Below are 18,647 nucleotides of genomic sequence, written 5' to 3' on the forward strand. Positions count from 1 at the left end.
ATATGAGTAAATAATACTAAAGTGTCCCCATAAGTAGCATTCTTTTAAACAGAGAGGACAAAGATATGACAGTTCTGTTACACTTGTGTATCAGTCACTTTTGACAGAATGAACTGGACCACACATCATGTTACATTGTAATGCTGACTCAAGTTCCTGAGTTCAGATCCTTGGCCCAGCTTTCAAGTAAAGAGCTGGCTTTGGTGCTAGAAAGTGCTAGTCTGACTAGTTCAGTCCCTCAGTCTCCTAACCAATTAATTAGGGGTGATCAATGACAGTAATCATGGATAATGCAGAGAATGTGACAATGTACGTAAGTCACTTAGCAAAGCCTGTGGTATACACATGCACTTCATTCTGTCTGACTAACGAGTGCTTAGCTCCCTTCCTGTGCCAGGCACTACAGCAGGAACTATGATCAAAGCAATGAAGAAGATAAATCACCCACTCTTGTGATACATGCTACCTAGGAAGGCAAACCTCAAAAACAAACAAATAATATATACATTTTAATGTCAGAGAACGATTAACATTATGAAAGAGGAGAAATCAATGTAAAAAGATAAAGAGGGTGATTTCAGAAGGGGCAGCCAGACAAAGCTACAGCAATGTCAATATGAAAAAGTTCCTGACTACTTGTCATCTTTATAGCCTTCCACTCTTCTTTTTAAGTATTTTTATTAATTCTTAAGAAGCTCACAGATGACATCATAATGACACTTAAGTACTCAGGAATTTCCTAATTAACAGGTTTGTTAGCTGAATTGAAAAAGCAGAACTTTACTCCCTCCATACAAAATATGTCAACTCAGCTATATTGGCAGGATTTAATCCTAGTACTCAGGAGGCAGAGGCAGGTGGATTCTGTGAGTTTGAGGCCAGCCTGGTCTACACAGTGAGTTTCAGAGCTACATAGTTAGACCATGTCTCAAAAAAAAGAAAACCCTGTAGATATATTCACTCACTGCAATCACTTACTTCACTTTCAGCAAAATGCCGCTCTCCTTTCAGGCATAAGGAAGATCGTCTCAGTGTCTTCTCGTCTCCATCATCAAAAACTGTGCAAGGAGGTAAGAATGGAAGCAACTGAGAAACTTTTCTAAAATTAACAAGATGATGTCAGAAATCTTTAAATTTTTCTAAGTGCAAGCAGTCCCATTTTTAAGAATTACATTTGGAATTCGGTTCACATTTCATGTTTTTTAACAAATAACTTTAATTATAGTTATTAGAGTAGTTTGCTGTTTCTAGCAAAACACATCTTAAATATAAGTATTTATATATATTATATATATACACACTGTGTGTGTGTGTGTGTGTGTCTGTCTGTCTGTCTTGGGCCAGTGAAATGGCTCAGTGGATAAAGGTAAATTAACAGTAGAACAGAGAACTGATTCCTACAGGTTGTCCTCTAACCTCTATATACATGCTATAGCACACATTCCACTACCACCTCTCTCTCTCTCTCTCTCTCTCTCTCTCTCTCTCTCTCTCTCTCTCACACACACACACACACACACACACACACACAAATAAATAATTTGAAAACTCTTTCTTGAAGTAGAAAACACACATAAAAAGGTGGCATTTCAACAGGAAATCATTTAAATACTCATTAATCTCTCTCAAAATGGTAAAGAAAAAAAAAGAAAGTCTTCCTGCTGGTAGACACCCATGGATTTACCTCAGATACGGGAAGCTCACAAATTTATATACCATCTTTCCCCTCCCCCGAAAAAATACCCACATCTACATTACGGTAAGGTTCCTCAATCCGAACACTCCCCACATTCAAACTGTACCAGCCAAGCTGCTATGTGACAGGCCTTACACAATGGGGATCTCCACCCAAGAAAGACTCCTTCCCAGCTGTCAAAATCAAAACTGTTCCCAGATATTGCCAAATGTTCCCTGAGGTGGCAAAACTATGATTTGCTGATTTAAGGTACTACTATGACTAATAAAGGTATTAACTTATTTGACTGTGATAACTGTGTCACAACTTGAAAATTGCTGAGCATACAGAACACATGTCTATATTATGATACAAAGAACTTCAAGAAACCCTATATTCCTTAGAAACCCTGGAAAGAGTACAGTTATTTCAAATAAAATCATCAGATCTGAATTTCAAATTTTTAGGGTGTGTGTGTGTGTGTGTGTGTGTGTGTGTGTCCCTAGTTCATCACTGGGATGAAATACCATGACCAAAAATAACTTGTAGAGGAAAGGGTTTATTTGACTTACATTTCTAACTTCTACATTATAGTCCATCATTGAAGGAAGCGGGACAGGAATTCAAAAAGGGCAAGAATATGGAGGCAGGAGCTGATGCAAAGGCCATGGAAGGTGTACTGCTTACTGGCTTGCTTCACCTGGCTTGCTCAGCCTGCTTTCTTATAGAACCCAGGACCACCAGACTAGGAGTGACCCCATCCATAATGGGCTGGGTCTTCCCACATCAATTACTAAGTAAGGAAATAACTTACAGGTATGTATCTTCTCAAAGTATTTTCTTAGTTGAGGCTCCCTTCTCTCCAATGACTAGCCTGTGTCATGTTTATGTAAAACAAACTAGCACAATGTGTATGAGTGTATACTTGCATGCATATGCCACAGACAGATCAGAGGACAACTTGTACAAGTTGATTCCCTCCTTCCATCATGTAGATACCATAGATTTAACTGTGGTTCAGGTTTGATGGTGAATGTCTTTATTCAGAGGACCACTTCACTGGTCCTCAGCACTAGGAAAGCTGAGACAAGAGGCTTCTGAGTTAAGGCTAACCTGGGCTACACATCCTGATATATAAAACACACACACACACTCAACTTGACAAAAATTTCAAAGGACTAGGACATTAGGTGACAAGGACTGGGGAAACACACTCATACACTGACTATGGTAATCTTCAAAACAGGCATGCAGTTTTCACTCAAGGTAAAAAGCCCATGTCCCTTCAACCTCTATTTACTCCTCAGTGCACAAGAAAATATTAGGATGATATGCACACACTGGACAATCATTCACCACTGTAACAGCAAGACTGGCAGAATGAAAGTATATCCAGCCACTAGACAAAATTCTGTTATACAACAGGTTGGGTAGATACGACAACTGAGCTCTGGACTTAGAAATGATAAAGATGGAGAAACAATTTCTTTAACATATATGTTGAAGTGAAAATAGAAATCCAATTATATACTCTATATACTAAATAATTTCAAATTATATGTACATATATACAGCTTAGAAATATTTTTTTAAGATCTAGAAGACAACCAATACTAGTAACAGCATCTATGGCATTAGTAAAGGAAATTTAATCCAGGAAATCTGGCTTATCTGCATTGTTGTAACATAAATTTCGTATAAATAAAAATGAATATTTAATAAAAAAATCGTCTTACCTACAGTGTACCAACTTGCATCTGTCAATTTATTGATAACAGCTTCCTGATAGGCACCATCAAGATTCTTCACTTCCACAATAGCTCCTACCTAAAATATTATTTAAATATTAGAAAAACTTTTTAATGACAAATGAACCAAAAGGCAATAAATAACAACACCAAACCTTGTTCGTGTTTTTTTTTTTTTTAAATGAATACATGGTGATGAATGAAACAGCTACTGGCTTGATCTGTGTTGAAGATGCCTGTAGTTTTACTGACAATACTTTCCTACCTATCATCAGTGAAAATGTCCATATACTGGATAAGGTAAATACATCAAAGTGTTACTAAGAAAGCAGTTTTGCCCCCATAGGCCTGTAAAAGGGTAGTGAGAACTCCCAGGGGTCATTACAGTGTGCTAAGAAGCACTGCCTGTAAAAAAAACTATCTTTCTTCTACCTTTCTTTCAAGGAAGCTAATGATAGATAGAGGTAATCAAGAAAGTCCTGAGCTCCTTTTAAGGGTTAGACTGTCCCCCTGCTGACAGACATTTACAGTACTTTCTATCTCATCATAAAAATGCTGGTATTTACACTTGCAAAGTATTTACAGTGATGAGTAAACAGTCTTGGTGGTAGATACCTATGGACCTGTGCCAGAACAAGGCAAGCCAGTAAAGAACAATGGTGCTATGCCTAGAAGGCAGGCACAGGCTTGTGTACTGAGAATCCAAAGAGCACATCTTCTCAACCACAGGCTGTGAACCTGTCTGAATCTTGGCGCTGACATTAATGCTTGTAAACCTGGAGCCAACTTACTTCTTTCCTTCAGTTTCCTCTTCTATAGAGCTGCTCTCAAGACTAAATAAAATACTAGATACAGCCGGGCGGTGGTGGCGCACGCCTTTAATCCCAGCACTCGGGAGGCAGAGCCAGGCGGATCTCTGTGAGTTCGAGGCCAGCCTGGGCTACCAAGTGAGTTCCAGGAAAGGCGCAAAGCTACACAGAGAAACCCTGTCTCGAAAAACCAAAAAAAAAAAAAAAAAAATACTAGATACAAAAAGACTTGGCACACCACTAGCACACATTAAGTGCTAAGCAGGTGGTAGCTAAAGTCATAACTGTATATGCCTTTGCCCTCTGGTCCTTGCAAGTGACAAATGAGTACATCAAATGTTAAAGATGATGCCTATACAACAAAAATGATGGGAAATTGTTTTTACAAGTCAAGAGTTAATAATAAAAAAACATTTTTAACTGAAGAGTTTTAGAAGTCCACAGTAGCAAGTAATATATTTTTCTGCAAAGATCTACAAAATGTTTCTTCACTCTTCTTAGTATTCCCTAGGGTTCCTCAAGCCCAGACAGTGGGCAATTTCATACACAGTGGTTTCTCGAACTCCCTGTAGCTCACTTACTGGCAAACAAGAAGGTAAAGGAACATCTATGCCACTAGTGAATGAAAAACGAACAGGTCAACCTTCCAGTTACCCTCCAAAGATTTAATCTGCCAGCAGATGGCTCCAAAATCAAGAGCGCTGGATTTTGTTTCAATTTTCTCACTTTTTAGAGCCTAGCACTTACATCTTACACCTCTTATTCCTGGAAAACCCATTCACGCAGTGAATGAAAACCTGTATGAAAGCAGTCACTGCTTCCTTGATGTTCATTTCATTTTTAAAAAGATGTTGCTATCATTTCAGATATGATTTAGCATTAAATATATTCCAATTAGGGGAAACTATATATCAAATTAATAATGATGAATAGCCAATGAATTAAAAGGCAAAAGATCAAGTATCAGTCTCCAACCAAAATTAAAGATAATGACTCACCTTCAGTGGGCCTTTTATGTGGTCATCCTGAACTTCCACTGTTGAAGAATCATGTCTAAAGGTCACCTAGAAAATATGAATCCAATTAATCACACACATACAATATTAGTTCATCTATGTACAAATAACACAAACTAAATAAAGATCCCTAGTCTAAATAAGAGGCCAAACACTAAATGGATTAACAGAAAACTTGTTTAAATAGATTTTCTCTTCAAAATGAAAATAACCACTGAGAGACATGACACCTACAAGGCTGGGTGTTTTACCTATCATACTGTATTCTATCACTTATTATTACTTTAGCTCTACAACTTTTGTCTGTAAAATTTGAGGAAAAGAAGATGTAACGACCTTAAGTCTATGGGGAACTGTATCATTTTGTGAAGGCCTAATTTAATATAAGCACAGGCTATAAACTTGCTTTTTCTATTGTTTTGTTTGAAATCACCACCACTACCACCACTGCCCACCTGCAGACAGGATTTCTCTGTATAGCTCTGGCTGTCCTCAAACTTAAGAGAACTGCCTGCCTCTTGCCTCCCACTGTCCAGCTTTGTTTTGGATTTTTTGAGGCACCATCTCATTATGAGGCGCAGCCTGGCCTCGGGCTCCTTATCCAAGCACTACAGGTGTGTACTACCACACCCAATGGGCAGAACAGTTACTCAGAACTAAGTATCAGATTCAAGGATCACATTTAATATCGAAGGTCATGGAAAGTAAGTAGCTCAGAGGTAAAGAACTTGACATAGAAAGCCCTTGACTCAATCCCCAGCATGGAGAAGAGACATAGAAGCATCCCTCAAAACTCTATTCCCCTTTTGTTGAAAAGAAAACCAATGAACAGAAAGTCTAAATGGTCCAGGATCACAGAATTACGTGATAGAGCTAAGATTCAAACATTGCTAATTTTCCCCAGGATTTTCTGTACTTTGTATCAGTACCATGGAGAACAGAGAATAATAAGTTAAAAATAATTTTTTTTAAAAGATAGATCTCACTACATACCACAGGATATCCTAGAACTCCCTATGTAGACCAGGGTGGCCTAAAAATCAGAAATCTGCCTTCCAAGTACTGATATTAAAGTCACTAAGGCCAGAAAAAAAAGCTTAATTAGCTGGTAAAAAGTATCAAAGAGCCAGGTATGATAATATATGCCTTTAATACCATAAGAGAATCTCTGAGTTCAAGCTCAGCCTGGTCTACACAGCAAATTCCAGAAGAGCCAGTAAAAGTTCCAGAACAGCCAGAACTACAGAGTCTCTGTCTCAAAAACCAAAAAAAAAAAAAAAAAAGTACCATATTTAATACTGACATTCTCTTGAGCGCTATACAAAAGAATTCCTTAATAAATGATGCATAGCCAGGTGGTGGTGGGACATGCCTTTAATCCTAGCACTCAGAGGCAGACAAAGGTAGGTCTCTGTGAGTTTGAAGCCAGCCTAGTCTACAGAGCAAGTTCCAGGACAGCCAGGGCTACACTACAGTGAAACCCTGTCTCAAACCCCTCCTCCCAAAAAACCTGATGCATTAGCATGTTCTTTATTAGAGTCTTGTGGTCAATAGGGAACAGGCTCACTCACAAACCAACTATGGAAAGAGATTTTATATTATACAGTATCCCACACATTTAAGTGTCACACAAAAGCAGCATTAAGATTAAATCTTGGGGGCTGGAGAGATGGCTCAGAGGTTAAGAACACTGGCTGTTCTTCCAGAGGTTCTGAGTTCAATTCCCAGCAACCACATGGTGGCTCACAACCATCTACAATGAGATCTGGTGCCCTCTTCTGGCCTGCAGGCCGAACACTCACTGTATACATGATAAATAAATAAAATCTTTAAAAAAAAAAATTAAATCTTAACACTAGAATCCCAACATCTTCAGATAATATTTGGTGTGGAATAAATGTCCAACAGATTGAAGCTGATAGTAAAAAAATGTATCACCAAACCTGCTTAAAATGTACTCACTTTGTTTGAGACAGGGTGTCTCTATGTAGCCCTGACTATCCTGCAACTCCCTATATAGACCAGGCTGACCTAAAAATGCAGAGATCTGCCTGCCTCTGCCTCTACTTCCCAAGTGCTGGGATTAATGGCACATGCCACCACTGCCCGGCTTGATAAATGGGTTTTTCTTCATCCCTAGGATGGTGGTGACAAATAACTAGGTGCTCAGGAACCAGAAGTATACAATGCCAGAGAGAACAGGAAAAGTCACTGTAAGAGCACCAACCTAACCACATTAACAAAGCAACTCCAGGCACCAACCTGTGAAAAGGAAGATCGTGTAGCCCAGATGAGCATCCTTTGTGTTCATGGTTAATTTAGAGGCCTTATTACAGGTTTTAGCCAGAATAGAAATCACAATTGCCCAGGAAGCTTTAACACATGCTTAAGAGAGACACTCAGGCATCAAGTACAGAACTCTTTCAGGGAAATATCATACCTCTTCCACTTGGTTAATTATTCAAATTAATGTCTGCATGGTTATCTGCTCATCTACAATGTACACTCTCCTTCCATCTAACAGAGTCCCTTGAAAGGTCATGCCACCCAGTGCATTACTAGCAAATGAGTAGGTACCCATAACACTCATCTGTTTCACTGGTCCTCAGTCTTCGCTGTCCTTAATTTTCCAAATATAAAGGCATCTTTCTTGTATTAAACACACACAGTCATTCATTCACTCATTCATCTACTCATACTTTGTGCTGCTATCTTCAAACCCAGGGCCTTACTCAGGGCAGGCAGGTGTACCATCACTAGGCTCCAAATCTAGTCCCTTTCACCTGTTTATGAAATGGAGAATCTATGTTCTCCAAGCTGGTCTCCAACTCCTAAACTGAAATGATCTTTCGGCCTCCACCTTGCAAATAGTTGGGACCAAAGGTGCGCCTCACCAGGCTATGGCAATTCCTTAAAATGAAAGCAATTAAATTTACCTTTGTCCATTAACTGAGCCAAAACTCAAGTGCTTCAGAAAGATTTTTTTTTTTTCCAAAAAGGCATAGGGCCAAGTGTCAGGTGGCAAATACCTGCAATTCCAACACTCAGAAGGTTGCAGCTTGAAGCCCGCTGTGAGTTTGAGGCCAGCCTAGGCTATGTAGCAAGACTGTCTCAAAAAAACGAGGAAGGGAGAGAAACAAAAGAAAGATGGGCTGGAGATATGGCTCCATAGCAGGTAGAATACTTGCCTAGGATTCCCAAGGCCTAAGACTTCATCCTAGAATCACAAAAAGGGTGGTAGGATGATGTTAGAGGGAAACATATAGCCCTGGCTGGCTAGAAACTTGATATGGAGACCAGGATGGCCTCTGCCTCCTGAGGACTAGTATTAAAAGGAATGTACCACTATGCCTGGCCATCGTTTTCATAGAATAAACCTAAAGAATCCAAATAGATGGTTTCTAAGATCCTTTCCAACACTAAAATAGCAACCCAAAAGAACCAAATCTTCAGTGAATTTGCTTATCAGCTGTGATAAGCAAGTTTTATTCCAATGTGAATATTTTAAAACCACAAATATTGTTTAGTTTGGGAATGGTTTTATAGCCACCACTTTTAAAAACTCATTTTGCACAAAAATAATTTTTATATTTTTAGACTTCAATTATCAAATATTTAAAGACTATTAAATGACAAATAATACTGTACCTTGACTTTGACAAGTCTTTTTGCAGTCTTGATCTTGGCTTCACAAAAGGCTCCTCTGTATTTGGCACTCACATCAGTGCCCACTGTCAAATACGGAGGCTCATCGAGGGCCTAAAAATGCAAAGAAATAGAACCTGATTTAAACTGCTTAACTTTTTCCCTATAATCAGGCTTCAGAATACACCTAACTTGTTACAGCAGTTTAAATTAGAATAATGAAATGTGCTTTAAACAGCAACCTATAAAATACTATGAATTAAAAATAATAAAATATGCATCATATTAATTAAATGTACCTCATGTAAAATAAAAAGACATTTTTCCTGTTAAACATATATGGTTCATATGATCACTCACAGATGCAGCTTTCTATTTAAGGTTCCCACCATCTCATCTATTCATTAATCCATTGACTTATTAAAATATGTGGTTATTATATGACCACTTAATTTGCTAGTTAGCAGATCTTAAATCTCAAGGCACAAACAAATGTCTTCTGACAGGGTGTACCTTGTAGCCATCCAGATTCAGGATGGTTCTGTTCTTCATCTCCAGAATTCTAAGACAGAATAAAAGACGTGCATGTGTTCCCAACTACTGCTGAAAGCCGCATGAAGTAATCCATCCTGTACTGTCACAAACTACTGGCAGAATGCTTTAATATGGGTTCACTGTTGGTCTGCTCTTCTGCCTTAAATAATACACTGCTCACTTGTGGTTTTGATTTTACTGGTTCTAATCTGGCTGCTTTGATTTTTACAGTAGGCTGCATTTCTGCACTGGATCTTACATTCATCAATTCCATAGCCAAAGGAAGATTATGTAATCAGCATTTCCAAAACTGCTTTATAAGTACTAACAGCCTAAGATGTTCACCAAGAAGAAGTAGTTTGAAAAAATCCATTACTGAATAATCCATCTCCTCTTTTAAAAATTCATAAATATGCTAAAAGCCTAAAAAGCCCTATAATAAAGACAATATTGAAAATTTTCAGCATGTCCCAATCTATTTATCCAAACCCCTTTCCTCTTAATATCATCAACACCCTCCAGAAATCCCCAAAAGCATGCAGTACAAAATACTGCCATAAGCACAAGAACTTAGGTCACCTGCAGCATAGAGACTTCAATTTAAGCTCATCCCTAATGTTTTAGCTAATGAACAAGGAACAATCCATCTCAAGAGAATACAGAGATTCCAATGTTACAATCAAGTGCTTGCAACTCTATCTAAGATGTCTACCATGGCATTCAGCTCTGGCTACAATTAAGCATACATGTGCCCCAGGATAGCTAGGAAGGCAGCCCAATATACCAATGTAATTTGTACATGACAACATCTTGTCTAATCAAAAAGTTGGACACGAACTTATAAAAATTTGTCTATGGCCATACTACACCCAATCTTGCCTGATCTTCAAAGCTAAACAGGGTCAGGCTTGGTTAGTACTTGGATAAGAGACTGCCTGGGAATACAGAGTACTGTGGGCTACAAATAAATATAAGTGAGTGAACGAACAAACGAACGAACGAACGAACGAATGAATGAATGAACGAACAAATTAGATAGATAGATAGATAGATAGATAGATAGATAGATAGATAGATAGATAGATAGATAAATGAGTTAAGTAAGATCTCACTATATACAACCCAGGTGGGCACTGAATTCAAGAACAACTTTTCTCAGCCTCTTCAGCAGAAATTACATGCATGTGTCACAAAATGTTTTGTATTGCCATTTGTTCTTTGAAACAGGATCTCTGAACCTACAAAGCTCTGTGTTCTTTGAAACAGGATCTCTGAACCTACGAAGCTCTGGTTTACCTGGAAATAGCTATGTAGACCAAACAGACCTCAAGCTCACTGATAGAGCCACCTGTCTCTGCCTCCGAGTGCTGGGATCAAAAATATGTCCACCATGCCCAGCCTGGAAAATATTTTGTTTTTTAATATCAAATCAAGCATATACTTAAATTTTTAAGAAATATTTTAGTATGCATAATAAGTTTGCACCACAACATTTGTGAAGATCTGAGGAATGTTTGTGGGAGTCAGTTATTCTCTTCCAGCATGTAGGTTCCAAGTCATGAGAATATGCTTTCTTAAATTAGATGTCTATTAGTAAAGCAGTACATTTAGGATGTATTAAGAGTGAAGAACCACTTCTTCATTGTTCTTAATGTTTTAGTGTTAACTACAATTTGGTAACTTTAAGTTGTTTTTTTTACATATTTTTTATTATTCATTTTTATGTGTTTGGGCTGCATGTATGTCTGTGCACCACATGTGTTCAGTGGCCGTGGAGGCCAGAAGAGGATGCCAGATCCCCTCAGACTGGACTTACAGATAGTTGTGAGACACCATGTTGGTGCTGGGAATCAAGCCCCAATCCTCTGGAAGAGCAGCCAGTATTCTTAATCACCTATCTCCTTTATGTTGCTCTTTAAAGGTTCACCCACCCACCCATCTTAGCCCTCTTAAAATACCATTTTCCTTGGCCAAACTCCATACATGATGGATTTAGTGGCTTTATTTTACAAAGAATAAGGAACGGGAAGGGTGTCAATCTTTTGTAATAATCATTAAAGAATACACATATGAAATCATCACATTGTATCTTATATAGCATCTTTATCAATTAAGTATTTTCAAATTAGGAAAAAACTTTAAGAATACTTCAATTCATTTTGTGGTTAAGCAGTTAGCTAGGGATAGTCTTCATGACCATATCACAACTGCTCTCCACAACTCACAACGTTTATTAGCAATGCATCCTTCCTCCCCTGCTAGCCAGTAACATTTCATTTCAGAGAGAAAAAGCATATAACTAAATTAAAACTAATAAGGGAACCCAAACTATGAGCGATAGAGTAAGTCGATAAAAGCTACCCAATTGGTCCTGGGGAGATGACTCAGTCTTGGTAAAGCAACTGACACCTGAGCACCAACCTAAGTAGAGAGCAAAAAAACCCACATGCAAAGTCTGGTGTAAAGGTGTGTACCTGCAACCCAAGCCTTAAGATGATGATGTTTCTGAACTTACTGGTCAGCCAGCCTACCAAAATTGATGTGCTTCAATTTAGTAAGAGACACAGGCTCAAAAATTAAGATGGAAACAATGGAGACACCAGGTGTCAACCACAGGCCTCTACACATACAAGCACACAGCACTCATGCACACACACATAGTGATTCATATCTGTATCTACACGGAAGTAAATAATTATTGCAGAAGTAAACTTTGGGAGCAAGTAAGATCTTGATGTGTAAAGATGCTTATACCAAGCCTCACCACCTAAGTTCAATCCCCAGGACCCACAGTAAAAGAAAAAACAATCAAACAAAAAGCCTCCCCCAAGTTGTTCTCTGACTTCTACAGGTACACCATGGTATGTGCACACGAGAGAGAGAGAGAGAGAGAGAGAGAGAGAGAGAGAGAGAGAGAGAATGTATTAAAAAAAAAAAAAAAAGAGGCACACACCTTTAATCCCAGTACTCAGGAGTTAGAGGAAGGTGGATCTCTGTGAGTTCGAGGCCAGCCTGGTCTACAGACCTAGTTCCAGGACAGCCTTGAGTACACTAACCTTATCTTGAAAAACAAACAAACAAACAAACAAACAAACAAAGGTTTTTTAGTTTCATTTTGTTTTTTAATAGCAGTCCACTGAAATGGGTTGGGGTTAAGTATCACCTCTATTTTGCACATCATAGATATTTTCTTTTTATCAGTATCACTGAGATGAAAAGTGAATAGAGCCAGCAGACAAATTTAGGCCTGGTGATGTCACATCCAGTCCGAGTGTGAGTGTGTGCGTGTGTGCATGTGCGCGTGCGCCTCAAACACACAAATACATAACTAAACAACATTTTCGAAAAGGGTCTTCTGGCAGGCTTTTAAATTTTTAGCAGACCTCTGAATAAAACATAGCATTAAGAATTTCAAATACTGCTAGTATACTGTCATTGGCAATCACATCAAATACTAGCACCATTTCAACCAGTCTACTCAAGATATCATTGAACTGAAGCTGAAGGAAGGATTTCCACACACTAAGCCCATACCATATCCTCACCAATTAGAATCCACACTAGCAGCAGAAAAGTAATTCCTTAAAATATTAAGGAAGCTCATTTTTTTTTAAGTTCTATTTTCTTTCCTTCAAGTTAAAACTCAACAAAAGAAGTTAAGCTGCATATAAGGAAACAGCTCTTAGAACAATACATGCAAATGGAAAACAAATATAATCCTAAAACAAAGACACGGGCTGGGTAGGGATAACCTGTTAGGAAAAGCGATGACCCATGTTTTGTTGGCATTCTGACTCTATTCCCTCCACCTCTTTTATTCTAAGATGGGATCTCCCTATGTAGCCTGGAGCTTGTGGTCCTTCTGCCTCAGCCCCCATGGGTGCTACAAGTACAGACTTGTGCAATATACCCATCTTAATTCTATTTCCTTTGCATCACTCTAGGCAAGTTACTTTCTGTTCATAAATTCTCCTTTGGTTTAAGTGTCCAAATGTTAAGTATATCTGTCTAATAATTCCACAGACACAAAGGTTACAAAGATGGTCAAAATTTTTGAGCAACTTTGAGACATACCTAATCATCTAGAAGTAAAGCTACATAACTAGGATTGTTAAATAGTATCCAAACTATAAATGCAATTATCTGAAGATACCCAAGTCACATCTCTAACTGGTATGGTCAGACTTTCATAAGTAATGCTAGTTGAGACAGTAATCATGGGATATGTCATTAATTTGCCATTTGCTAAACTAGCCAGTAGACTTGATTAAGTACAAAGACCTTCATAGCACCAAGTTAAGGTCCTAATTCCAGATAATAACTAAGTGAGTTACTTTACTAAACCTATGTAGCCTTTAATTTGCATATCATAAAATAAAGGCATTATCAGTAAGGACTAAGGCCTAAAGTAGTTAGCTACTAACAATATCATTATGAAGCTCTCCATGTGGATAAATCAGAAATTACATCAATACAAACCCACATGTGACTATCTCCTTTTTAACTTTGTAGTATTCCAGAGGCAAACCTCACTTGAAATGATTACTCACCATAATTTGGTGAAAATTCAAAGCTGAATCACTTTGCTCACTTGGTCAACTAGTATCAATACTAGTCAATATTCGGTACTTTTTAGTACTAAATCTAATAATAAAGTTTAAGATAATTGATGATATGTATAATATGACTTTAAAGTGTTACTTCTCCACTTCCAGCAGTACAGAACTAATCAAAGACATCATATTATAAGCAGAATAACACAATAACAACAGTAGTTTGGTATGTGAATGAAAATATTCTGATCAAAGTCTGTTTCAAGGGAAAGATGTCACAAGTCATGTCAATGCACGCCTTTAATCCCAGCACTCCAGAGAGACAGATGTGTCTCTGGGTTTGAGGCCAGCCTAGTCTACAGAGTTGAGTTCCAGGTCAGCCAGGGCTGCATTGTAAGATCCTGTCTCCAAAAAAGAAAAGGTTTCTTTTTGTTCATTTCTAATCTGGCATGTACTCTGGAATGTCTGTTAAGGAACATTCCAAATACACATACATAAAAGACACATAGTATAAGAGCTGCTGCACATAACCTTAAACTGGCTGCTACCAATTATGAACTTATCAACAACTATCCTATCTACTTCCCTTCCCATGCCCTCTTAAACATCATTGGGATTTTTTTGTTGTTGTTCACAATTTTTTTTTTTCAAAACAGGGTTTCTCTTTGTAGCTTTGGCGCCTTTCCTGGAACTCACTCTGTAGCCCAGGCTGGCCTCGAACTCACAGAGATCTGCCTGCCTCTGCCTCCTGAGTGCTGGGATTAAAGGTGTGCGCCACCACCACCTGGTATTTTTCACAATTTTAAATCATTTATCAGTATGTATTATGTTAAATGATAAATTTCATTTTGACATTTTCACAAATGCATATAATATACTTTGATCAATCACATTTGTCCCTCATTACCCATACATATATGTGCCCTTATTTTTAAAGAAATGCCAAGTATTGCATTAATAAAAAAATTCTTATCTGTAGTAACTGGGATTTTGAGTTAAATTCTCTTGTTATGGGTTAGAGATATGGCTAAGCATAAGGAGCTACATGCAGGTCCACAGCACACACACACACATAAGCTGGGTGTGGTGATGCATATGTGTGACCCAGCAGTGGAGGGTGTAGATAGACAGGCAGATCCCAGGGCTCACTGGTCAGTCAGGCAAGTCTAAATGCCCAGTATCCTGGTTCAGAGAAAGACCATTCCCCCAAAAAATGACGGGCTGGCAAAATGGCTTGGTGGGTACAAGCACTTTCCTAGCAAGCCTGACCACCTGTGTTCAATTCCAAGTCACATAAAGGTAGAGGGGAGAACCAACTCCAGGTCCTCCAACCTCCACACACTCAGTGTGACATACACACCTCCCTGAATCATACATACATATAAAAGTCATTTTTAATTATTATATATTATATATAATTATATATATATATATTTATAAATATATTTATAAGGTAGAATCCATTAAGAGAATACACCCTCTACTCTGGCCTCCATATGTGTACACATAGGTTAAGTGCATATACAACACACCTCTATCCCACATTTTTATATTAATAAAAGACAATATAAAATATTATTAAGAATACAACACCAACTTCTGTGGGGGTATAACTCAGTGATAGGATGGGTTTTCTTAGCTCTATCTCCAGCACCCTCTACCATAAAAGGTTAGATTCCTCAGTGAGATACCTAAGTTCAAATCTACCATTTTAGAGCTAAAAGATACTGGGTTAGGACCTCCATGGCTCAGAATACAATTGCTACCTCACAGAAATGAAAAGTAACGTATTATATATCTGCAGAATTTAGAACATGCCAAGTATACAGTGCAAAAATACAGACTAAACAATTTAAAAATTAAAATGACACAATTTAAAATAGAGTTGTATTATAAACAATTCCTATATAAAGAACAGACTTCATCTTCTTCTTCCCTCACCTACACGTGCATGTGTATAAGTGATTCCTTTAGAATAGTCTCCCTTGCTCAATTCACCTATGACATAATCATGCTGCCTTCCAGTAGTAAGAGTTGCTAGGTCTTCATGAGGCTGATGCCTAATGAAGTGCACCATGATCCCTTAGTGCAGCAGAAATCAACCAAGTCTGCACAGCTATTCTGAGACTAATGTACTCGGTCCAAAGCAGACACACATAAAGAACTGTGTCAGTAGGTTAACCAAGACTCTTCTGACTAACAGGACTGACAGTTATGTAGATATGTGTACCTATATGGTGAAGGGAAACAAAAACTCCCTCTTTTTTTTTTTTTTGTTCTTACCTTCTCTTTTTGTTCTGTTTCTCAGATTTTAGTCAGTAATATAGACCATCTCAGAGGCTAAAAATAAGATGTTTTAAGTATACCTACACACCACAAAGGAAATTAAACCACTCAATTATTATCCCTTTGTTTAGCAAACAGAAGTTTTCTAGTTGCTAAGGCAACAGCTATTTCACAGTTACCCCATGTTGCTTAAACAATTATTTTTCTAGTCAATCTACCAAACATCCTAAAACTCACTCACTCACACTCTCCTACCTTCTCTCCTCCCTCCCTCTCCCTCCCTCTCCCTCTCTCTCTCTCTCTCTCTCTCTCTCTCTCTCTCTCTCTCTCTCTCTCTCTCTCTCTCTCTCTCTCACACACACACACACACACACACACACACACAAATCAATTCACTTCAATTCCATGGGAACATTTGAAAAAACAATTTGAAAATTCACTCCTGGTGGCCGAACCCCTTCAAAGTGTCAGGGAAGCCACTTAAGTGCATAAAGGCACTAACAGTGATCTCTAATGTGCCTCCAGGCTGCAGTTCAAGAACAACAGCTAAATCTGCTCTGGAAATGGCTGGGTAACACTAATACTGTCAAAAAAAACATTTGGTTATTAAGATCAATCCTTTAAACCCCCAAAACATGTTATGCAACATTTTACTGAGGTAGTTTCTTAAAAAGAAAAAAGCATTTAAATTGGTTACAGTGCTGATGCAACTGGGAGACTCAGAAAACAAGACTATGAAATTTGATGCTAAAAACACAGTAATAAATACACTTACACATACAGAGTGGCAATAAATCTGTGAAAAGCAACCTATTTGTATATATGACAATCCCAAAGTGGCATTAAAACAATGGAGAGAGAGTTCCAACTAGCATATGAATCTGATCTGTATGTCATAGGTTAGTACCAAAGAACAAAGTTTAAGATACAATTATTTTAGAAAATGTATATAGGAAATAAAACTATACATTCTAATGTATAATCTTCTCTGGACTATGTCCACTCTCTTCTTTTGTGGTACACAGGACATCGGCTAATAAGGGTAAAGTCTAGGAAGGCCCAGAGAGGGAGAAACAAATGCTGAGTATACAAGGCTGTGAAAAGAGGTCTAAGGGTGACACACAAAGGCACATCCTGGCTGTAGAGTGGAAAATGTGGAGGAGGCTGTAAGGCTAGGAGATGAGCAGCATGGCTGGAAATTTTGCTAAACTAGGGATAGTCAAAGGTTAGAGAGGGCAATATGCCCTCCCCTCTCTGTTCCTTGCTACCTGTGACAGGCAAGAGAGCTGGCCCTGGGAGTCACGAGAGTGAGAGAACTAGCCCTGCTCCACACCAGGTACAGCACACAGAGAGTGGGCCTGTACCCAGCCTGGGCAGAACACTAGAGCTGACCCTGTTTTCAGGGTCAGATGACCCAGCCTTAAGGGTGTGAGAACAGGAGAGGTGACCCCACAACCCCCTCATGTTCCCCACACAAGCATCAGGAGAGAGGGCCCTGCATCTTGCCTGAGCAAAACAGTAGAGCTGGCCCTGGTAATGTGAGTGAGGGCCCTAGAGCAGGAGAATAGACCCTGTTTCTTGCTGTAGGCTGCACTGGGTGAACTAGCTGAGGCAGTGCTGGAGAGCTGGACTGGGTAGTGATGATGAAGGAAAGCTAGCAAACATATCAACCCAACTACCACCCAGGTCCAGAAACAGGGCTGAGTTGACCCATTCCAGCATCCATGAGCACATGAAGGAAACAAACCTATAGATCCAAAACAGCAGGATCTCCATGACACGGGACAACAGGATATCCAAGAGGAGCCCCAGTGAGAGCCCATTATCTGTGGTGTAGCAAAAACCAGAGGCCTTGAGCCAGACCAGTGCCAGCCCAATGACTCGTGGCAATGAACACTTGCAAGTAAAGATGAATGGACTATAGGGTAAACTGTGTGAGTCAATGGGCCACACTATAGCTTCCACGACAAGAATTCTTCCTTTTGGTTGTTGTTATTGTTGCTGTTTTGATTTTGTTTTGCTTGTTTGGTTTTGGTTTTGGTTTTGATGAGGGAGTTGCAAGGGCAGAGGGCACATGTGAGGAAACAGGAACAAAATGGGATTGGAATACATGATGTCAAATTCACAGAGTCAATAAAAATAAGAAAAGAGGGCAGCAAAGTACTGGATTAGCCGGTTGTGGTGGCGCACACCGGTAGGATTTGCTGAAGGAGACAGAGGCAGTAGGATCCTGAGTTTGAGGCTGGACTAGGAGGCTTGGGAGAAGCTTCGGCCCGGACTGAACTACAAACACTGATGGGACCATGGAAGCAGTGGCTACTGCTCCACGTTGCCAGCTCCTTCTCATCGTGTTGGTGACTGCGATGATGCTGCTACCAGGG

At 38.9% G+C, this 18,647-nt stretch overlaps 1 protein-coding gene across 6 annotated transcripts in view; it reads right to left on the bottom strand.

Moving 5' to 3' along the window:
• Positions 1-18,647, bottom strand: part of Arid4b (AT-rich interaction domain 4B) — a 121,075-nt gene that overhangs the window by 62,221 nt on the left and 40,207 nt on the right. For all 6 annotated transcript variants that reach the window (XR_005091610.1, XM_028859874.2, XM_028859858.2 and 3 more), the window contains exons 3-6: positions 8,897-9,007; positions 5,231-5,296; positions 3,412-3,502; positions 979-1,058 (exon numbers count right to left, since the gene is read on the bottom strand). Coding sequence is in view for 5 of the 6 variants with exons in the window: in XM_028859874.2 (XP_028715707.1) it covers positions 979-1,058; positions 3,412-3,502; positions 5,231-5,296; positions 8,897-9,007 (348 nt within the window). In the remaining variant the exon portion in view is untranslated. The remainder of the gene's footprint in view (positions 1-978; positions 1,059-3,411; positions 3,503-5,230; positions 5,297-8,896; positions 9,008-18,647) is intronic.

The sequence above is a fragment of the Peromyscus leucopus genome, chromosome 5, assembly GCF_004664715.2.
Source record: "Peromyscus leucopus breed LL Stock chromosome 5, UCI_PerLeu_2.1, whole genome shotgun sequence".
In the NCBI taxonomy this organism is placed as follows: Eukaryota; Metazoa; Chordata; class Mammalia; order Rodentia; family Cricetidae; genus Peromyscus; species Peromyscus leucopus.